Source organism: Panthera leo, chromosome A3, assembly GCF_018350215.1.
Source record: "Panthera leo isolate Ple1 chromosome A3, P.leo_Ple1_pat1.1, whole genome shotgun sequence".
Taxonomy (NCBI): Eukaryota; Metazoa; Chordata; class Mammalia; order Carnivora; family Felidae; genus Panthera; species Panthera leo.
The window spans coordinates 59,642,233-59,661,376 of NC_056681.1; the positions used below are offsets into that span (position 1 = coordinate 59,642,233).

At 43.0% G+C, this 19,144-nt stretch overlaps 1 protein-coding gene across 3 annotated transcripts in view; it reads left to right on the forward strand.

Annotated features, from left to right (window-relative positions):
* Window positions 1-19,144, forward strand: part of AFF3 (AF4/FMR2 family member 3) — a 567,801-nt gene that overhangs the window by 28,101 nt on the left and 520,556 nt on the right. For 2 of the 3 annotated variants that reach the window (XM_042931993.1, XM_042931995.1), the window contains exon 2: window positions 13,702-13,818. In XM_042931993.1, the coding sequence (XP_042787927.1) occupies window positions 13,766-13,818 (53 nt within the window). In that variant the 5' untranslated portion in view covers window positions 13,702-13,765. Of the gene's footprint in view, window positions 1-13,492; window positions 13,553-13,701; window positions 13,819-19,144 lie in introns of those variants that run through there. The other variant, XM_042931994.1, reaches the window with a different exon arrangement.

Sequence of the window (19,144 nt, forward strand, 5' to 3'; positions counted from 1 at the left end):
CCAAGGTATGAAAACAATCATGTCTACCAAAAGATGAATGGATCAAGAAAATGTGATATATGCATACAATGGAATATTATTCAGACTTAAAAAAGAAGGAAATTCAGGGAGCCTGACTGGGTGGCTCAGTCAGTTAAGTGTCCAATTCTTGATCTGAACTCAGATTATGATCTCAGTTCATGAGTTCATGCCCTGCACTGACAGCACAGAGTCTGCTTGGATTCTCTCTCCCTCACTCTGCCCCTCCCCTGCTCACTCTCTCTCTCTCAAAAATAAATACTAAAAAAAGAAGGAAATTCTGTCATTTGTAGTAAAATAGGTAAACATGAAAGGCATATGCTAAGTGAAATAAGATAAAGACAAATAGTGCTTGATGTCACTTATATGTAGAAAATAAACAAAAAACTCCATAGAAATGGGTAATAGAAAAGTAGTTCCCTGGGTTTAGGAAGTAGGGGAAAGAGGAGGAGTTTGGTAAAAGCATACAAACTTTCAGTTATAAGAGGAATAAGGTCAGATGATTTGATGTATAACATGGTAAATATTGTTGATAACACTGATAAATAGTTGATATTTGCTGAGCGTAGATTTTAGACATTCTCATAGGCACACACAAAAAGGTAAATATGTGAGATGATAGATATGTTAATTAACTCAATGGGGGAAATTCTTTAACAATGTGTATGTATATCACGTCATCATGTTGTACACTTGAAATATCTTAAAATTTTTTGTCAATTAAACCTCAGCGAAGTTGAAAAACTCAAAATAATAATAATAATTATAATATAGGTAGAATAGATATTTTCAGACAAAATAAACTGAGAGCATTTATCACTGGTAGAAACACAATAAAGACTAAAGGATATTCTTTAAACAAGAAAATGATCCTAAATGGATCATTAGGTGCAAGAAGGAATGAAGGACAAGCATAATGCTAATAAAAATTCAGTGTTAAGATAATAATGTTTTGGAGTATGTAAAACAGAACTAAATATATGATAACAATGTTACAAAAGTTAGGAGAGGGCTAAATAGACTTAAAGTGTTCTAAGATACTTGTATTTTCATGGATGAAGATAAAAACAAATATTAGACTTTAATAAATCAAAGATGCATATTTTGCTATCAAATGCAAGCATTAAAGAATACTAAAAAAAGAAAAACATAACTTCTAAATTAATAGAGAAGAAAAAAGAATAATAAAAATGTATTCAGATAATTCAAATGAAGATAATACAAAAAAGTAAAAGAAACAGAACAATCAAAACAATTAGAAAGCTTCTTGCCAGATAGTAGATTTAAACTTCAATACAAATGTAATTATATTAAATGTAAATGTATTAAAAACCCAAAAAATCAAATTTTGTCAAACTGTGCTGAAAACAAACAAACAAACAAAAAACAGCTATGTGCTATTTACAAGAGATTCATCTAAAACATAAAGATTAAAAATGGTAGAGTGGAAAAATATTTTTTCTATAGAAACACTAACTCACGGAAACTAAATGCAGTTATATTTATATTAGGCAAAGTAGATTTAAAAGCAAAAATCATCATTAGAGATTAAGGGGAACATGCCATCTTTTTAACAAGGTTCATTTACCAGTATAATATAACTATTCTAAATTTTTACGTACCTAATAACATGACCTCAAAATATATAGCGCAAAATGGGATTAGAAGAATACATAAATTCCTAATTATAGTGGAAAATGTTAACATGTCTCTTAGAAATGAAAACAGACAAAATATCAGTAAGGATAAATAGCTTTGAACAACGTAATTAGAAAACATGAACAATTAGGGGTACCTGGGTGGTTCAATTAATTAAGCATCCAACTCTTGTTTTCTGCTCAGGTCATGATCTCACGGTTCATGAGTTCAAGCCCTGCTTCGGGGTGGGCACTGACAATGCAGAACCTGCTTGGGATTCTCTCTCTACTCCTCTTTCTCTGCTCCTCCCATATTCTCTCTCTCTCTCTCTTTCTCAAAATAAATAAACTTACAAAAATAAAATGCAGCATCAATTCATGATTTCAATAAACAAATAAACAAACAAAAAGTATCTATGAAGTTAACTAATTAGGAGCAGAAAGCAAATTCCTTAATCTAATGAAAGGTCTACAAAGACTCCTGAGTTTTGAAACCAGAATAGGACAAGAGTGCCCATCATTACTTCTTCTACTCAACATTGTATGTAAAGTTCTAGCTGATAAGTTAAGGTGTCAGGATTGCAGACAGGGGAAGAAAACAGCCATCATTCACATGATGATATTGTTGAATTATTGTGTACATTTGAAATAATAAAACTACATTGGAAATAATAAAACTACAGAAAAATTATTAGAGTGAATAAATTAGCTTAACCAGACATTTAGAGAAAATAAAAGCCTAACAAGTGATATGCATGATCTCTACAGAAGGATGTGAAAAATTAATGTAAGTAAAGGGAAATCTAAATAAACAGAGGGACATAGCATGTTCAGATATAGAAGATGAATCATTGTTGGAATATTAGTTCTCCCCAAACTGATCTACATATTCAAAAGTATTTCTGTCAAAATGCTAATATGTTTTTTTTCTGTGGGTGAGTGTGAATGTGTGTGTGTGTGTGTGTGTGTGTGTTGTGTGTAACCTGACAAGCTGATTCCAAAATATTACTGAAAAACAAAGGGCTAGGAATAGAAGATTATCTTTTTTAAGTTTTTATTTATTTAGGTAATCTCTACACCCAGTGTGGGGCTCAAACTCATGACCCCAAGATCAAGAGCTTCATGCTCTTCCAACTATGCCAACCACACACCCTGAAGATTATCCTAAAGAAGAACAAGGTGGGAGTAACTGGCTCTATCAGCCATCAGAGTCTTTTATAAAGCAATAGTAGTTAAAGTGCGGATCTGACCCAAGGAAAGACAAATGGACCAATGGAAATGAGAGGGTCGCTAGAGAAAAAGACCTGGACTAGAGCCAAAAGAGACACCTTATCCTGACCAGTTGTGTGATAGCTTCCCCTGAGTCAGGGACTCTCCCGACTACTTCACACCAGTTAATCTTCACACTGTCTCGGGATGGGACAGGCCATTGGAATTTTCCCCCCAGATAATTCTAATCTGCAGCTGTGTGAAAACCACCTCCCCCAACACATACACACACACACACACACACACACACACACACTCACACCTCTCTCTCTCTCTCTCTCCTAAATTTCAATGAACAATGCAGTTTTTGCTTTTGTTTTTTTTTTTTTACTTATTTAAGGCTCATTAGGATGCTGGAGAATGCAATTACATCAAATTCCAAAACTTTCTGAAATCCCATTTAGATATTTCTCTTTCCCCAAATTTCTACTCCTTTCCCTTTCTCTTCTAGCTGAGTTATTCTTTTCTTCCTGTACTCCTGTTATTTTTTGTTTTATTTTGCATAAAAATTTTCCCCTTCCCTGTTTCCTTCTCCTACATCTCTATCATCACCTAGCTTAGCAAACAAAAGTTTTTTTGAGGACTTACTGTTATAAAGGGGAGAGAAAGAATGAAAGTACTTCTAGTTTAATGTTTTCCCCTGCCACATACAGCTGTGCATGGCTTGCATTATCTTCTTTTGTGTATATTTTCAATACTATCAGGACAAAAAGAAAAAGAACCTTTTCATTTTGGAATGAACTCAAGTGCTGGAGACTAGCACGGTGCAGACTGAATGAGTGCAAATGCTGGGCTCTAGATGTGCTGCTCAGCCAGTCTTGCAACAGGCCTCAAGGAGCCAGCATCCACCTACCCAATTAGTGAAAAGGTGCCTCATAGCATAAAAGTACTTTGGCAGCCCCAGCTTCGTGAATGTGACCCAGACAGCCACACAGGACCCCACACTTAGAAGGGTCCTGTGCTTGTCATTATTTGAAATTCTTACTAATTTATGCACAAGGGGCTCAACATTTTCATTTTGCTCTGGGCTCTGCAAATGATGTGGTCAGCACTGTGCTGAGGGAAAGGGTTTATAGTGTTGCTTGATTTTACAACAACAAAAAAGAAAAACCTCTGGGCTGAGTGCTTTGTGAAATACTTTCTCTGGTTTCTCAGAAACCATTTCCTCTTTTCAGCTCTTAGTTGTCCCCCTGGGTTTGGCAGCTGCTGTTCACTTGCTGCTTTACTGAATCTCTGATGTTCGTTTCCTGCTCACTTAAGATGTTTTCACAACGGCAAAACAGGTTTTTTTTTTTTTTTTTTTTACCACCTGGCTCCAGTCTCTTGCCCTGTCCTTGCCTCCTTTTCCCTTTTCCCTTCTCCCTTCATTCTGCTTCTGCTCCCAAATGAACATGACCCACTGATTGCCAAAACCCCCCATCCCAAGGCAAGGCTTTGACCACACAGAACCTTCTCTGTCATTGGAAAATGACATGCTTTTTGTCTTTGTGCTCAGTTGTGTGCTTTTCCTTCTGCCTGGAATGCTCTTCCATCACTACCACCTACCCTACTTTGGCTTTCATTCTTTTAGATCCAACCTACATGTTCTTTTCTGTATTAAGCCCGTTAAGAGTGCCTCAGGCAGAAGTTGTCACTCATCTGCTCTTGTTCTGATAGCTTTGAAGACACACCTCTGTCATAGCAGGTAACACAGAATGGCATACAGAGGTTGTTCTTCTCTTTCATCCTTTCCCACCCACCTTATTCTGGAGAAGCCCATTCAGGACTTGGAATACAACTCAGTCATTCTTTCTAGAAAGTTCTTCCTGAGTACCTAAACTTCTCTCATCATAGCACTAATCAATGTTATAAGATAATCAGTGAGACCATGTCTGTTTCACTTAGGGTGGCAACCTGAGTGCCTAGCATAGTTCTGAGCACGTAACTGGCTCAATAAATATTTGTTCAATTCAAGAATGAGTAAGTGAATGAAGGTGTATGTGCATTATTGTCTAGACTGTGGGCTTTGCAACTTTTTTTTAACTTCTCCCCCTCTTTTCTTATTTCTTAACCCACTGATTGGCATGTACTAGGTATTCAATAATTTTGTTCAGTAAATAAATATCTGAAAGGACTTATGTGACCATGGAGCCTGAGCCCAAGGCCTGGGCTTGGGTAAGTATCCCCAGTGACTTCATCCTTGACTTGGGGTTGTATTCTTTAGAGGAGGATGATAGGGATGACAGCATGGGGATCTGGGCTGACGCTCATTCAGGACCAAGAGGATGAATCTCCCTTTATGTTGCAATAAACCTCATATTGTTGTCTAGAGAGTGACAGAAAGTAATGCTACATTCATAAAAATGTAACTGTCTGTGCTAAGTATATAGAATTATAATAAGCATCACAGGAAGAGTTGGAGCTTTGGAAAAGCAGTGGGAACCATCCCTTGAAGGAGCTGCTGTCTTTATTTAAGGGTGAGCCTGACCCTTAGACTCATAGCTTTAATCAGGGCTCCTTCCTGTCCTCACTGTCATCTTCCTCCTATGATCTTGGGCTCCCATTTTCTACCTCCCAAAGTGCAACTTCTTCTTTGAGACCCAGCAGGGAGGTATCTTTCTTTTGAGGAGTTTCCTGCCCCCCTGTCTTGTGACAGGCATTTTCCTTCTTGTGGCCAGTTCAAGTTCTTTTTGAAGCTCCTTTTTCCAGGAAACCGATGATCGGGTGGAAGAAGGTGGGGTTTTTCTCATTCCCCTGTCCACGTGCTGCTTTTAAGAGACTGGCTCTCCTTCTCTGTACAGTATTCCCAACTGGATAGGGAACTCCCTGTTGCAAAGGTGCCAAAAAAATTATGTGAGCCCGCAAGTCTCAGCATATGGAGCACAAAGAGAAGGAATTCAGTGAATCTGAGCTCTAATTGAGTACTTACTGCAAGTTAGTAATGTGCTAGAAAGTTACGGGGAAATCAATTTGGGATTCATAAATATAAGGAAGAATGTTGCTCCCGTCAGAGCTGAGCTCTTTTAAAATGGAATAGAAAGCCTTTCAAGAGAGTGAGTTACCTATCATTAGAAATGTTCATGTGTAGGCTGAACATACCAGGGCTGATCTGGAAGGAATTCCTGCACGGGGTAGAAGGTTGGCTAGAGAGAGCTTCTATGGTTTCTTCCAAATTTCAAGCTTCTGCAATTTTATTATGGGGTTGTAACCTTGTAATGCAGTTTATATTTCAAAATACTGTACTTAATTAGTTGTTTTGCTAAACTCCTTCTGAAGTAAATCAGCTTCATACAGTGGTAATTAGTTTATTGGTAGAAACAATGACTGAGTCTGAAGCATGCATATTTTTATGTATGTGACAAGGACACAAGAAAGGCTGAGTATTATTATTCATACACTGTTTTCCAGAAATGAGATTTTCTAGTATCCCTGTGAGGATGTAACACTAACTTAACTAAGTTAATAAATAACATGAAAATAAAGAAACAATCATTAATATGGAATATTAAAAAAATGCTGAAGCCAGATTAATCGATCTTCAGACAATTGAGCATAGTTTCTTACACTTGGAGTGAACCCAGAAGATTCTGGCAAGATTATACTTAAGACGGCACATGTAGCCTTCTCCAAATCGCAGTTCATCCTCTTGCAGTGCTGTCCCTGCTGAGGCACATAGTATGAGACATCTGGAAGACCTGAATTTATGGGCAGAGTGTTGGGCACACTGGAGAGACCATGACTTCTCCATCGGTTAGCTATAATGATAAAATAAAATGACTACAGTGGCTCAGCCAGAGAGTCTTACTTTGTCCCCAAAAGTCCAGAGACAGGTAGGTGGTTCAAAGATGGTATAACTGTGTGAAGAAACCATCAAGGGTGTAACCTCCTTTTAACTTCAGATCTGCCAACTCTAGTTTGTGGTTGTTGCCCTTTATGTTCAGGATGGCTGCTCCGCCTCAGGCCTTCAAGTACATTCTAGACAAGAAGCAAGTGACCTAGAGGAAGAAATGGTGCCTATTTCAGGAAAGCAAAACTTTCTAAGAAATTCCAGTGAACTTGAACTTATGTCTCATTGGCCCAAACTGTTATATGCTTAGTTCTTGCTGTAGTAGAGCCAAGAAAATATAGTTCTTTCAGTTGGGCTTAGTACTTCCCCAAACCAAACTTAGGTTTTGTTAGTAAATAAGAGGAGGATACATACTGGAGAGGCAACCATTGTCTGTATCCTGATGAGGTAGACTCTGCTCTCTATTTCGTTTTTTTCTGGATGGAGGACCTTTGCTAGACTTTTGAGCTACTGGAGATGCCACTACCTGAAAGACCTTGTGAGGATCTTATACTGCTGCCCTTTGCGCATGTCAATATTTAACCCATCAACACATAATTTTGAAATTTTTCTGTCTTCAGGCTGTGAGCCATAGTTGGTCCATTTGCAACCTCAGTGTCCTCCAGGGTCTTCATGGGGACAATCAGCCCCATGCTTGAATACTTTCTGGTGCTATAGAGAAAAGAGTTTGGCACCTAAAGTCATGTTATGAGTTCTTTCTCACATTTCCCCCCAGACCTAAACCAAGTCTCTTCCTCTTGGACATGCTGGTCTTGCTGTCTGTTAACAGAACAGCAAGCACTCCTGTTTGGAACAGACCAACACCTTGAGATTTGTTTAAGCCAAGGAGGAGGTCCTACCTTTAAACAAAAAAGATTTATGGCTTTCCTGATGTACTCCAGGGATTCCTGTCTGACAGTGCTCAGGAGGAACCACTGAAAACAGAATTCTAACATTTTAGAGCTGTCAGAGACAAAAAATGACAAAGACAAAAAATGTCCAACTCAGCCTCTCACGTGGCAAAGGAGGGCACTGAGACTTGAGAGGATGCGTGTCTTACTCCAGGTGTGGTACGGCAGAACTCAGAGGTCAAAAACTAGGGGAAGGAATATTGCGTGGGGAGAGGTAGAGTGCTCTCACCTTCTGAGTAGATTTGTATTACATTTATTATTTAAGCACCTACAGGCATGGGAATACTTCAATGCTATAGACAATTAAGGCAGAAGTTAGTATAGTGTATACTATAGAAGTTAGTATATAAGTATATATAAGTATGTAAGTATAGAAGTTAGTGTATACTATAGAAGTTAGTATAGTATAGTGGTATAGTGTTGTGCCTGCTTAAATCTAATCCCCTCTCTTTTATGCTCTGGTTTGTGATGCTTATCTGCTTCTTAAGTTTACTCCCCTGTAAAATAAAAGCAATGGTAACACACCTCATGTGGTTTTAGGAGGAATAAATGGAGTTGCCACTTAGAACAGTACTCAGTTATAATATAGAAATATTATAATATAGAAATGTTTGCTATCATTATGATTAGTCATCTTCTCTTCTCAACAGATTAAGAGTCTTTGAATCTTGCACGATGGCCATTGCACACCTTGCAGAAGCACAACAAAGAGCCAGTGGGGATATTAATTTTAAGTCAGGATGGTTGGTCCTTGTTACCAGCACCAAGGGATTCTCCTATCACAAATAATGGGATTATCCCCCAAGTAGGTCAGGATGGCACAAAATACATGATCTGTGATAAGAAATACTTTTCTGATCTACTTTTATGACTATCCTATGCCTTTTTTGCCAGTATTTTAATTTTCAGTAGATATGCCTGCTTTGTCTCTTTTCTTTTTTAAAATGTGGTCAGCTTCACATACTAACTAGTCTTTTGTATCAGCTATATAAGAAGCAACTAACACTAAAGACGTTTGCATGGAATTCTTGCACCAAATCAGCTTTTTCTTAAAGATCTCTTTAATTGGACAATACTTTAATTCTCTAAACAATGTTATGGTAGTTGACCACATTTTGAAATTATCTTTGTCTTGTTTGGTACTTGAGTGGCATGAAAAATTTCCCTCTGCTTCCTTACCCCTCTCCCAAGGGGTCATTTTCCCCGCTCTTTTCTCTGCCCTGCCTGGCCTCTGACCCTGCCCAACTCTGCTGTTTCCATGGGCTTCTGAATCTAATTAATGTCTCAGTGGCTATATAAGTGAATTATGTAGGCAGGAGGATGTTGGAAAGTTTGAGGAAGGTACGTACATTCCTTAGGGAAAACCTGGTTTTGTAAAAAAAAAAAAAAAAAAAAAAGTATATATATATATATATATATATATATATATATATATATACACACACACACACACACACACACACACACACACACACATATGGAATGCACTTGGAGGAGGTAGAATGTTAGTAACATACTTATACTCATTAAGTATCTCTTGCCTGATGAGCAGATGCAAACTTAGGAGCTTCTCTTTTGACATGTGGGCAATAATCAGTCATTATAGAATCCGGCTGAGGGGACAGATAATCCAAATATTGCCACCATTGCAACACAAGTGCCACGCAACTAGGGTATTGGCACCCCTTCCCCTCCCCCTCCATTTTGCAGCCAGTTCACAGCCACTTGTGGGAAGCATGTCCTTAGATAATCTCTGAAATAACCCTGGCTACTAGGGCCACAAGTCCTTCTCAAACTCTCCAGGGTGTGAGCAGGCAAGGGGGAGGGGCCACAGTGCTGAAGTTCTCTGCCAGAGGATACTGTCAGAGAGCCCAAGGCAGAGATGGTCCCTATGCCCCATGTTTCCATGGAAACATAGGAGGAGTGATGACAGCCAGCACAGCCACACCATCTGCTCAGGACCTGGTGAACGATGAGAAAAATAGAAAAAGAAAGGCACCTCAGATCCTAGGTTAGAACCACTCTGAGATACCAGTACAGAGGGAAAGGCACTAGAACTCCTAGTGGATTAAAACCCAAGCTGTCCTGGGGCTCAACATATTAGCATGTAATTTGCAAGCAGAAAGCCTAGGGGGCTTATCCTGCGATCCCTAGATACAGTTACACTCAAGAAGCCTCTGGAAGGAGAAGCAGACAGTGATGCGTCTGCAGCCTAGCTGGAACTGGAGAGAAGGTGCAGTGACAGTGACAAGCAATGCTGCAGGAGGTGGGTTGGGGGCTCCCCTGACCTTCCAACAGGAACACCTGCACGGCTGGCTTTTAGCCAGGCATAATTTTCTGGGGGAAGGGTGGGGATTATACAAGGAAAATTTCCACCTGGCCACTCGCAATCGTCACCTTCTGAGTCATAGCCACATCTTCAGAATCAGACATGAATTAACATAGCCATGCAAAGTTTCTCTTCTCTCAATTTGTACCCAAAGAGAGATCTTTGTTAGACGCCACAGATTTGCTTCTGGGTCCGTTTTGGAGGCTTTCAGTTCTAGGTTGGTGGAATGTGAGTGGGGTCCTTGCTGGGTGCACTCGTAGGCCTGCCTCAAGACTGATCAGGGTTCATTTCTCAGCCCTTTCTGTTCATAGATCTAGCTTACAAAAAAGCCAACCCTGACTCAGGGAGCCAATAGCTCCTCCCTTAGCTAACTCCCCCAGCGGCTCTTCAGAGCTGGGTGGTTTCATTCAGCTCTCTGTAGTGTTATCTGCATCTATCCAGGGAAGGGGGGAGGGAGTCCCTCAAGTCTGAAGGTCTTTAGTATGCATGGAAGCTACAGCTGCTTTATAGGAAACACCAGTTCTTATTTTTAATTTAGGGAGTCTCTTACTCCTTTGCAAAACAAAACAAAAACAAAAACCCCAAAACCTCCCTTTTAGTTCTGGCATTCTAATCCCAGGAAGTCCAAACTTTTTTTGGCTTCTTATTAAGGATTTAAAGTTTTGACAGCTAGATTGAGCACTTGTTTTGGTATGTGTATCCAGAGTCTAGAAGATAATGGGAACATCTTAATCCACCAGGTAAATAAAAATAATAAAAAGATCACCCTATAAAGGTTCTCATTAACTGCTCTACATCTTACTTGCAAGTGCTATTAATTTATTTCTATGACAACTTAGTAAAAATGCTACCTACAGGTATGATTTGGGTTTCTTCAAAAGACCATATTCTCGGGGTGCCTGGATGGCTCAGTCTGTTGGACGTCTGACTTCGTCTCAGGTCATGATCTCACTGCTTGTGAGTTGGAGCCCCGCATTGGGCTCTGTGCTGACAGCTCAGAGCCTGGAGCCTGCTTCAGATTCTGTGTCTCCCTCTCTCTCTGCCCCTCCCCTGCTCATGCTCTCTCTCTCTCAAAAATAATAAACATTAAAAAAAAAAAAGACCATATTCTCCAACTGGACACTATACACAAAAATATACACTGGAAATAAATGTATTAACATAACTTCCTCTATGTTACAGGCCCCAAACAGAAAATAAGGGCTATTCCTGAAGAAAGATAAATACCCACACTGAAATTGCTTTGGGCTCAAAGTACATTCATGTATTAACATGAGGCACTGTGTTTAAATGTAAATATAAATCTACCCATTACTATGTGACTTTTGAGGAGAGGCCTTTTTTTGAGTAAACCACTCCACCAGCTCTATACCCCCCAGCGCTTTCTCGCTTTCCTTTTCTGGGACCATCTATTTATCATCAGTCTCTGTGGTGGTGAGGGCCAATCTGTATCTTTAAGCTTCAAGCCCAGGATGGGACTCCCAGTAAACATGGTTCTGTTTGTTCTCCAGCAGCCCCTCTTTGTATAAACAGATGTGGTGGGAAGGGAAGGAAAGCCAGATCTCTGTGAGGGGTGGGAGGTCTCCTTTCTGGAGAAGCTTCCAGGCTGCAGCCCTGAGCACAGGGACAGGATGCATTTCTTGTTCAGGCAGGGGAACTTGCAGTTCTTCCAGAGAGGGGCTGTTCTCACTCTCCTCCACCCTCCACCCCCTTCCTTTGTTCCTGGGAATGCTGTCTGGATGTCTCAGGCATCTCACTTTTGCCAGAGCAAACATTTCCAACAAGGCTTATGCTAAGGAGATATTAGGAAGACAGATTTTTTTTTTCTTCTCTTCAAATGCACTGTAGATTGGGATTTGGGAAGTTAGCCCTTCACACCACTACTTTCTCCCCTATTCACATTCTCTTTGTTCTTTTGTAGCCATGTTACTACCTTCAACTAATGAGGGAGGAATTTTAGGGGCTGAGAGTTGTCGGCTTGTAAAATAAAAATTCCATTTTCTCAAACTATGTTGATACTCACTCTATCTTAATTGTTTTGCATTTTGCACATTAGTTGTGGATGCTAATAAAGGAAGGACTATCTCAGAGCTGGGGGAAGACAAGGGGGCTGAACATTTTGTAATCCAACCCAGATAGGTAAGAATTCTTATTGGTCTTTTCTTCTTCCACATGTTGTCCAGACTTAGTTGGTTAATCCTCATTCAGAGGTCAGGGAGGTGAGGAGGACTGATGGAGGGATCCTGTGACTTCTCTCCAAGGGTCTAGATTTCTGGTGGCTCCAGTCAGTGGTCCTTCTTGTTGAGAATGAACAAAGGGGAGAGTATGGGAAAGGCCTCCGGAACCACAGGGAATTGGGGGTTTGGTGCAAGTGATGGAGTATAACCACACTGCTCTGTACCGTTGTCTCCAGGAATTCTCTGGAATCCTCAGTGAGGCTCCCAGAGCTGTGGCCAAGAGGACAGGAAAGTCAGGCAACTGAGGGAGGGTTCTGGTTTCCACCAGCTGTGGTGGAAAAACAGGGCCATGGTCCTGATCTAGGCACGGGCTTCTCAGCACATTTGTAAAAGTAAGGGAAGGGGGGAGGACTGTTCTTAACAATCAAGGAAGTCATAATAAAAAGGACCTGATTTTTAGCAGCCACAAGGATACTCTGTCATCCTTCCAGCTGACAATATGCCACTCTCCAGACAGGAGATGGGGCGAGAAGTTAACAGTCTACACCCAGAGGCCTGTCCCCTCTCCCAGTAAGAAATAAAAAGAAAGAAGGTTAGTTTCCAGGGACGGCCAGCTGGAGAATGCTGGGACCCCCGCTGTAGGCCAAACTGCAGGTCCTGTCAGAAGAGGTTTCCTCCCTTTCACTTAACTTACTGACTCCAGATATTTTAAACGATTTGTTTACAGCGCGGCTGCAGGCAGCTCAGTTAACTCTCCCGGTGCCTGGGGCGGCCAGGGAATTTCCCAGCACGCCCTCCAGTTCTGCAGCCTGCACTCCGCCCGCGGGAGCGCCTGGCAGGGTCCGGGGAATTCTGGGCCCCCAGAGAAGTGCGTGCTGCCCGGGCAGGGCCGGGCGGGGCCGGGCAAGGGCGAGAGGCAGAAGATGCGGCAGGCCGGGCCCGGCTCAGCATCCCGCTGCGCTCGGCACCGCCGCCTTTCCCTTCTCCCCGGCTCGCAGGACCGCCCCGGGCGGCCCCGGGCGGCGGCGGGTCAGACGGGCCTCGGGGTCGCAGGGCGAGGGGGCGGCGCGGCCTGCGAGCGCCGCGGGACCCCGGTGAGCGGCGCGGGGAGCGCAGGGGCGCGCGGGGCGGGCGCGGCGCGGGGCTCACGGCGCGCGCGCGCCTCGGCCTCGCCCGCGCACACGCGCCTCCCCGAGGAGAAAGAGGCGGCCGGGCGGGCGCAGAGCTCCGCGGCGGCGGCGGCGGCGGCGGCGGCGGCGGCGGCGGCGGCGGCTGCAGCGGGCCGGGCCGCCGCGAGGGAGGGGAGGAGGGGCGGGCGCGGGGAGGGAGGGGGGCGAGGCGGCGGCGGCGGCGCGGCGAGCTCGCCGCTCTCTCCTGAGTGTGCCTGCGCGCGAGCCGGAGAGCGGGTGAGTGTGCCGGCCGCTGCCGCCCGCCCGGCGGACCGGGAGTCGGGGGCGGGGGGCGCCGGGAAGCCCGACCCGGGGGCGGGCAGCGGGCGGGCGGCGGCCGCTCCGGCTCGGCCGGGATGCACCTTGAGCGGCGCCTTTCGTTGCAGCGCGCGGGCGGCCCGAGCCTCGGCGGCGGCGGCGGCGACGGCGGCGGCGCTGACACCTCCCACCATGGACAGCTTCGACTTAGCCCTGCTCCAGGAATGGGACCTCGAGTCGCTGTGGTGAGTCCCGGTGCCCGCCGCCTGGGCAGGCGGGAGTGGCGAGGGGCGGCCGCGGCGGCCCGCGCGCCCTTACCTGGGCCGGGGGCTCCGGGCGGCCGGCCGCCGTGGGGGTGGGGTGGGTCAGGGGCGCCAGCCCCGCCGGCTCCTTCCTGCCTCCCCGGGATGGATGCACGGCCGCCTTCCCGTCTTCTTGTCCCCCTTTCCTGTCCTCTCCCCCGGTGCTGCCCGCCCCAGCCCAAGGGCTGGTGATCTGGGGAGCCAGGGGCAGAGCGCAGCCATGGAGAGAAAAGGACCCGATTTCTAGAACGTGTCACTAGTGCCTGGGGATCCACCCCTCGGCCCCTAGCCCCTCTCACCTCCCTTCTCTTAATCTGCGCCCTCCCTTATCTCCGAGAGCCTCTGGTTCACACCACCGACCCCCTGGAGTTGGTGCTGCTGCGAAGTGCCCTTAGAGGATGCTCCAGCCTCCTGCCTGGAGGCGCCGGGTCTGGGCGGCTACATCTTTTCTGTCTCCTACCCACTCCCACCCGAGATGGAAAGTGAAGACCGGGGGCAGGGGGCGAGTGCGGGAATTCCAGAGGCCTTGGCCCGGGGGGACTCGATTCCTCGAGGTTCACCATCCCTTTGGGCCCTTTCTTCACACCTCACTACAGTTGTACTCCTCCTCCTCCTCCTCCTCCTCCTCCTCCTCCCCACCCCGGCGCCCCGCGTGTCCCTTTATTCCACGCTCACAGCTCGTAGCCTGGGGAGCGGGCGGCCGGGGGAGCACTCCGGGATCTGTTGCTCCGTGTTGTCACGTTGAAGAGCTGCTGTAGGTAAATCGCCGCTAGAAGCAGTTTAATTCTCGTTGCGGGTTTCTTAAAAATCCCATTGGCTGCTTCAGCATCCCTCTTATCCCCCCACCCCCGGCTCCTAAATGTTTTCACCCAGCCCTATTCAGGTGGTAAAATTACTGCCCGCATATTCCTGGAGGAACTTGTGTTATGTTTAATATTTACGGGAATGAACAGCTGCTGGAACAAGCATATTAACTGCACTCTGTTCTGCCTCTGGTAATTTTTTTTTTTTTTTTTTTTTTTGCTTTAATTCAGTAAAGAGTTCACATGTGTCTAAAACTGCAAGTGGTGTGCACATGAATATGCAATGTACAATTTTAAAGCTAAGCTGCTTTAAGATTTATAGATTGTACAGATGATATGTGGATTATTTCAGTGATTTGGGCTTCTGGTGACTTTGATCTTTCTGAAGCCAGGTGTAACAAACTAAACTGGACACAAAGCAAGTGCATTATCGAGCAGTTTCTTATACAAGATCCGGTGGAGGATGAGTAGCTCTGCATAATGCTGCTGCTTGTAAAATACACAACGATGGGCCCTATTGTAATAAAACTTTTATATATTACACTGGAAACTTCAAAGAGCCAGTGCAGAAAGAATATGAAACACGTTATTACTCTATAAAAGTTGCTAATTACTGTCTTGTTGCTCCTGGGGTTATTCCAGCCTTTCATTTACAGATACCTATTATTTTACAGGTTTACATTTAGAAATGTTGGTTTCTGGCACAAATTCATTAGGTTTCTAGATAGAAACTGTGCTTTAAATGACTTTTGCTTTTAAAAGATAGTTTTTGAGTCAAAGGGAAGAACTTACTGTTTTGGCATGTTTTTATGGTGCTTGTCAGCTTGCTGACTCAAATTGAAGCCCCCTCATGACTTTCATAAGTACTGTTGTGAAATTACCAGCTATACTCTGTGGGCTTTTCCAGTACAGGGTCTAAGCTTTATTTCTCTTTGCATCCTTAGTTTCCAGCTGGGTTACAACTGGAGCACAGTTACATGTTGCATGTCTATTGCATTGACTTGAAATTTACATTAGCTAGGGTACATGTATTCTTTTTAAAAATGAAAAAACTAAGCATTTTTTAAAAGTTGCTGTACATACAATCAGAATTTAATCAGTGCATGGGTTTATCTTTGGCTTATGAAAACGTGCAGGCTTTCTTGCTTACAATATAGTAGGACAGTTTGGCTTAACTGAAAGAGTGTCTCAAGTTTGCAAATGTAAAGTTTACATTTGATACAGGCTAACATATTTATGATATGTTAAAGATCAATCAAACTACTTGACTATGCATTTCTAACACAGACCTTTTCAGTCATGGATGAATTTTTGCATGGTATTTTCTAACTCAGTGTTATGGTTTATTTTTAAGTTTATAAGTTTTTAAGCTATGGTTTATTCTTAAGCTTATAAGTAATCCAAAATAACTAACATCGAGTACTTTCTGTGTGTTAAATGTTTTCGTATCCATTGTTTTCTTATTTGAATCTCATAACAATCCTGGAGGTGGTAAGTGGTAGGAGTCCCATTTAGTGGATAAGGAAGTGGAGGCTTTGAATGGTAAAATGACTCCACTGAGACCATAAAGCAAATGACAGTAGAAATTTTAAGTTAACATTGACTGAATGCTTACCATTTATCAGGCTCTAAGTATATTACATGTTTTAGCTCATTTAGCCCTCACAGCCACCTTAGTAACAGCATATACTGTTACTATTCCCATTTTACAGGTTGGGAAATTGAGGATGAGAAAGGTCAGGGGTAACCTGCCCAAGGTCACACATCTATAAGTGGAGCAGCCATATTCGAACCAGCCATTAACTTCTCAAAACTCAGTTTTCTGACCTTAAATCCAGTGTATTTTCTACAGAGCTGCAGATGTCTCCCAGTTCATGAGGGCGGCTCTGAAATTAATTACAAAACAAAACCTTGATGGACTGGAAGTTAAGGTTCTGTCAAAATATCAAAGAAAGAGAAGGTCAGAGCCCTAAAAGATATTGATCTAAAATTAAAAATCTAAAAACAGAATACCATGATTTGGGAAATTATGCCTGCCCTATGTGAATTAACCTATAAATATCTATAAGTTTAAAATGAATACCACTGAAAACTTCTTTTTTTAATTCATCTTAGAAAGACACCTGTTTTCTTTGGAGAGGCTGGGGGAAAGTACAGGTTAATGGCAAAGGAGAATGGTATTTTAATCCCTAACAATTCTTTCTAACTGGTAGACATTGTTTACCAATAAAACAGATTGCAGTTTGTTAGTTGTGACTGTAGCTTTGAACCTGTCTAGTCGTGGCAGAAATTGTCCCCAAATGCCTGTATACACAGTATAAAGAAAAATGTTCAGTATTGTTGAAAAAAATCAATATAGACAATCTCTGTTCAATATTCAAGAACCATCTCCTCGGCCTCTTTGCACCCACTCCCCATACTGTCGAAACACCCATAATTATTTTTCAAAGAGGTCTTTAGGGTCTAAATTATCCAGATAGCTGTTTCAGCTTTTCCTTTCAGCCTTACTTAAAGTTGAAAAGGGTAGCCCTAATTTCTACTTCTAATTTCACTTCCCGTGTCTGGTTTGAAGCAGAATCTAACCAAGAGAGAGCTTGGAACAAGGTGAAGGCACTCATTCTGCAGTGGCTCCATAACTTCACTGGGTAGAATTGGACCCCTGAAGAGATGGGGATTCAGGAAGTTTGTAGGGGCAGAAATTCTGAGGAATAGCATCTCTTTCCAGCCTCCCACTCTCTTCCCCTCTTCCTGTCTGCTCCTTCCTGTTCTCCGCCAGCTTTTGATCAGTCACTGGACATGTAAGCCATTCCTCAGGGCCTTTAAAATAATGACCATCCTTTTTACTAGGTTAACCATTACTTTCACTGCTGTAAGGGATACAAAGATGAGTAAACTGGGTTGTACATGTGATTATCTAATAGGGGAATGATACGAGTATATAAAGGAAAAGGAGGTTTTCAGCACTGGCGATTCAGAAGAGAGAAAGACCATATTTGGGACTGGGGTGGGTGGTAGAGGAGGGAAAGAGGAAAGATTGAGTTTAAAAAAAAAAAAAGGCTTCCATGGAAAAGGTGGCCTTTGAACTAAGCCTTGGAAGATGAATGGGATTTTTACAGATGGTGGGGGTGGGGGTATTGAGAGGACATAGAGGCATCTTGAGCAAAGAAAGAACTTGAACAAAGGCTTTCATGGTGTCTCTGAAAGATCCTTTTATGAATCATGGTGGAATTACCTATACCAAGTATTTTAAAGATGCCAAACTTTTGTAATTATGAGGTAGTTTCAGTGAATGGGAAAGTGTTCCAAATGAACTTAGTAAAAAAATTGTATTTAATCTTCCTTTAAATATAAAACATTTTAGTTATTGGGGAGAAAGTCTGTCAAAATATAATAGAAATACTCAGATTTCTCTGTACTACTCCCCTCGCCGTATCCCTCCCCACCCCACCATAGGTTCACATAGGCCAGAATCCATTTACTTTTATTCAAATAGGCATTATACTTTATATTCTTTCAGATTGGAACCTTTGAAGTTGTGATAAATGGATTGTTTCATACTCATCAATTTGTTTGTTCAGTAAGCATTCACAGAGTATTAGACATTACTATATGATAGGTACTATAGAACAGTGGCTTTCAAACGTTTTACACCATGATGACTCACAGTAATAAACACATTTAACATTGCAACCCTTTGTGCGTACACATACACATAACTGAAATAAATAATTGTCACAAAATAACACTTATCCTTACTATGTGTGATGCACTTTGATATTTTCTATTTTATTTCCATTCTATTAAAAATTTTTTTTTCCGTCTGTCCATGGGTTGAAAACCTCTTGCACCCCCATGTTCCAGTGGGGGAGGGGAGTGAAGCAGAGCCCCTAACAACACAGGGATGCTTCCCAGTCGAACCTGCTGACATATTTGGTTCTCTTCAAATCAACTGCCAGCGGACATGCCCAAGCCATGGCTTCATCTATGCCTCCTTTAGTTAGGCTTCCCAGGCCCTGTATAGTGTCAGAAAACTGCTCCAGATTCCTGATCTTGACCCTCAGGTACCTTGACCCTTTCTTACCTTCCTGGAAAAGCAAACATTTTAAGGCCTACCGCTATCCCTGTTGTTGGCTCTTAGTGTCAAAGCAGTTCACCAGAACACAAAAGGCAGAAGGAGAGGTGCACACAGGGACCCTCCACATTCTGTCTGCAGGGTGATGGGTAGAGAACAGGCCAGTTGGTTGTGCTCATTGTCCATGGCCCTAAGCGGCTGTATGGTTCGCAGCAGTGCCTGTCTTTAGTTGAGAGCCCAGAGCATACCCACAGCTTGGGAAAGGTCTCAGCACGTGAGGGGATGAAAATATTTCCCTAAGTGGTTTTCAGGGCTAGGGCCCGTGGGCTGCAGCCTCGAAGAGGGCTGGTTGCCTGGGTGCAGGAGGTAGAGAGGTGTTGATGGGAAGCAGTAG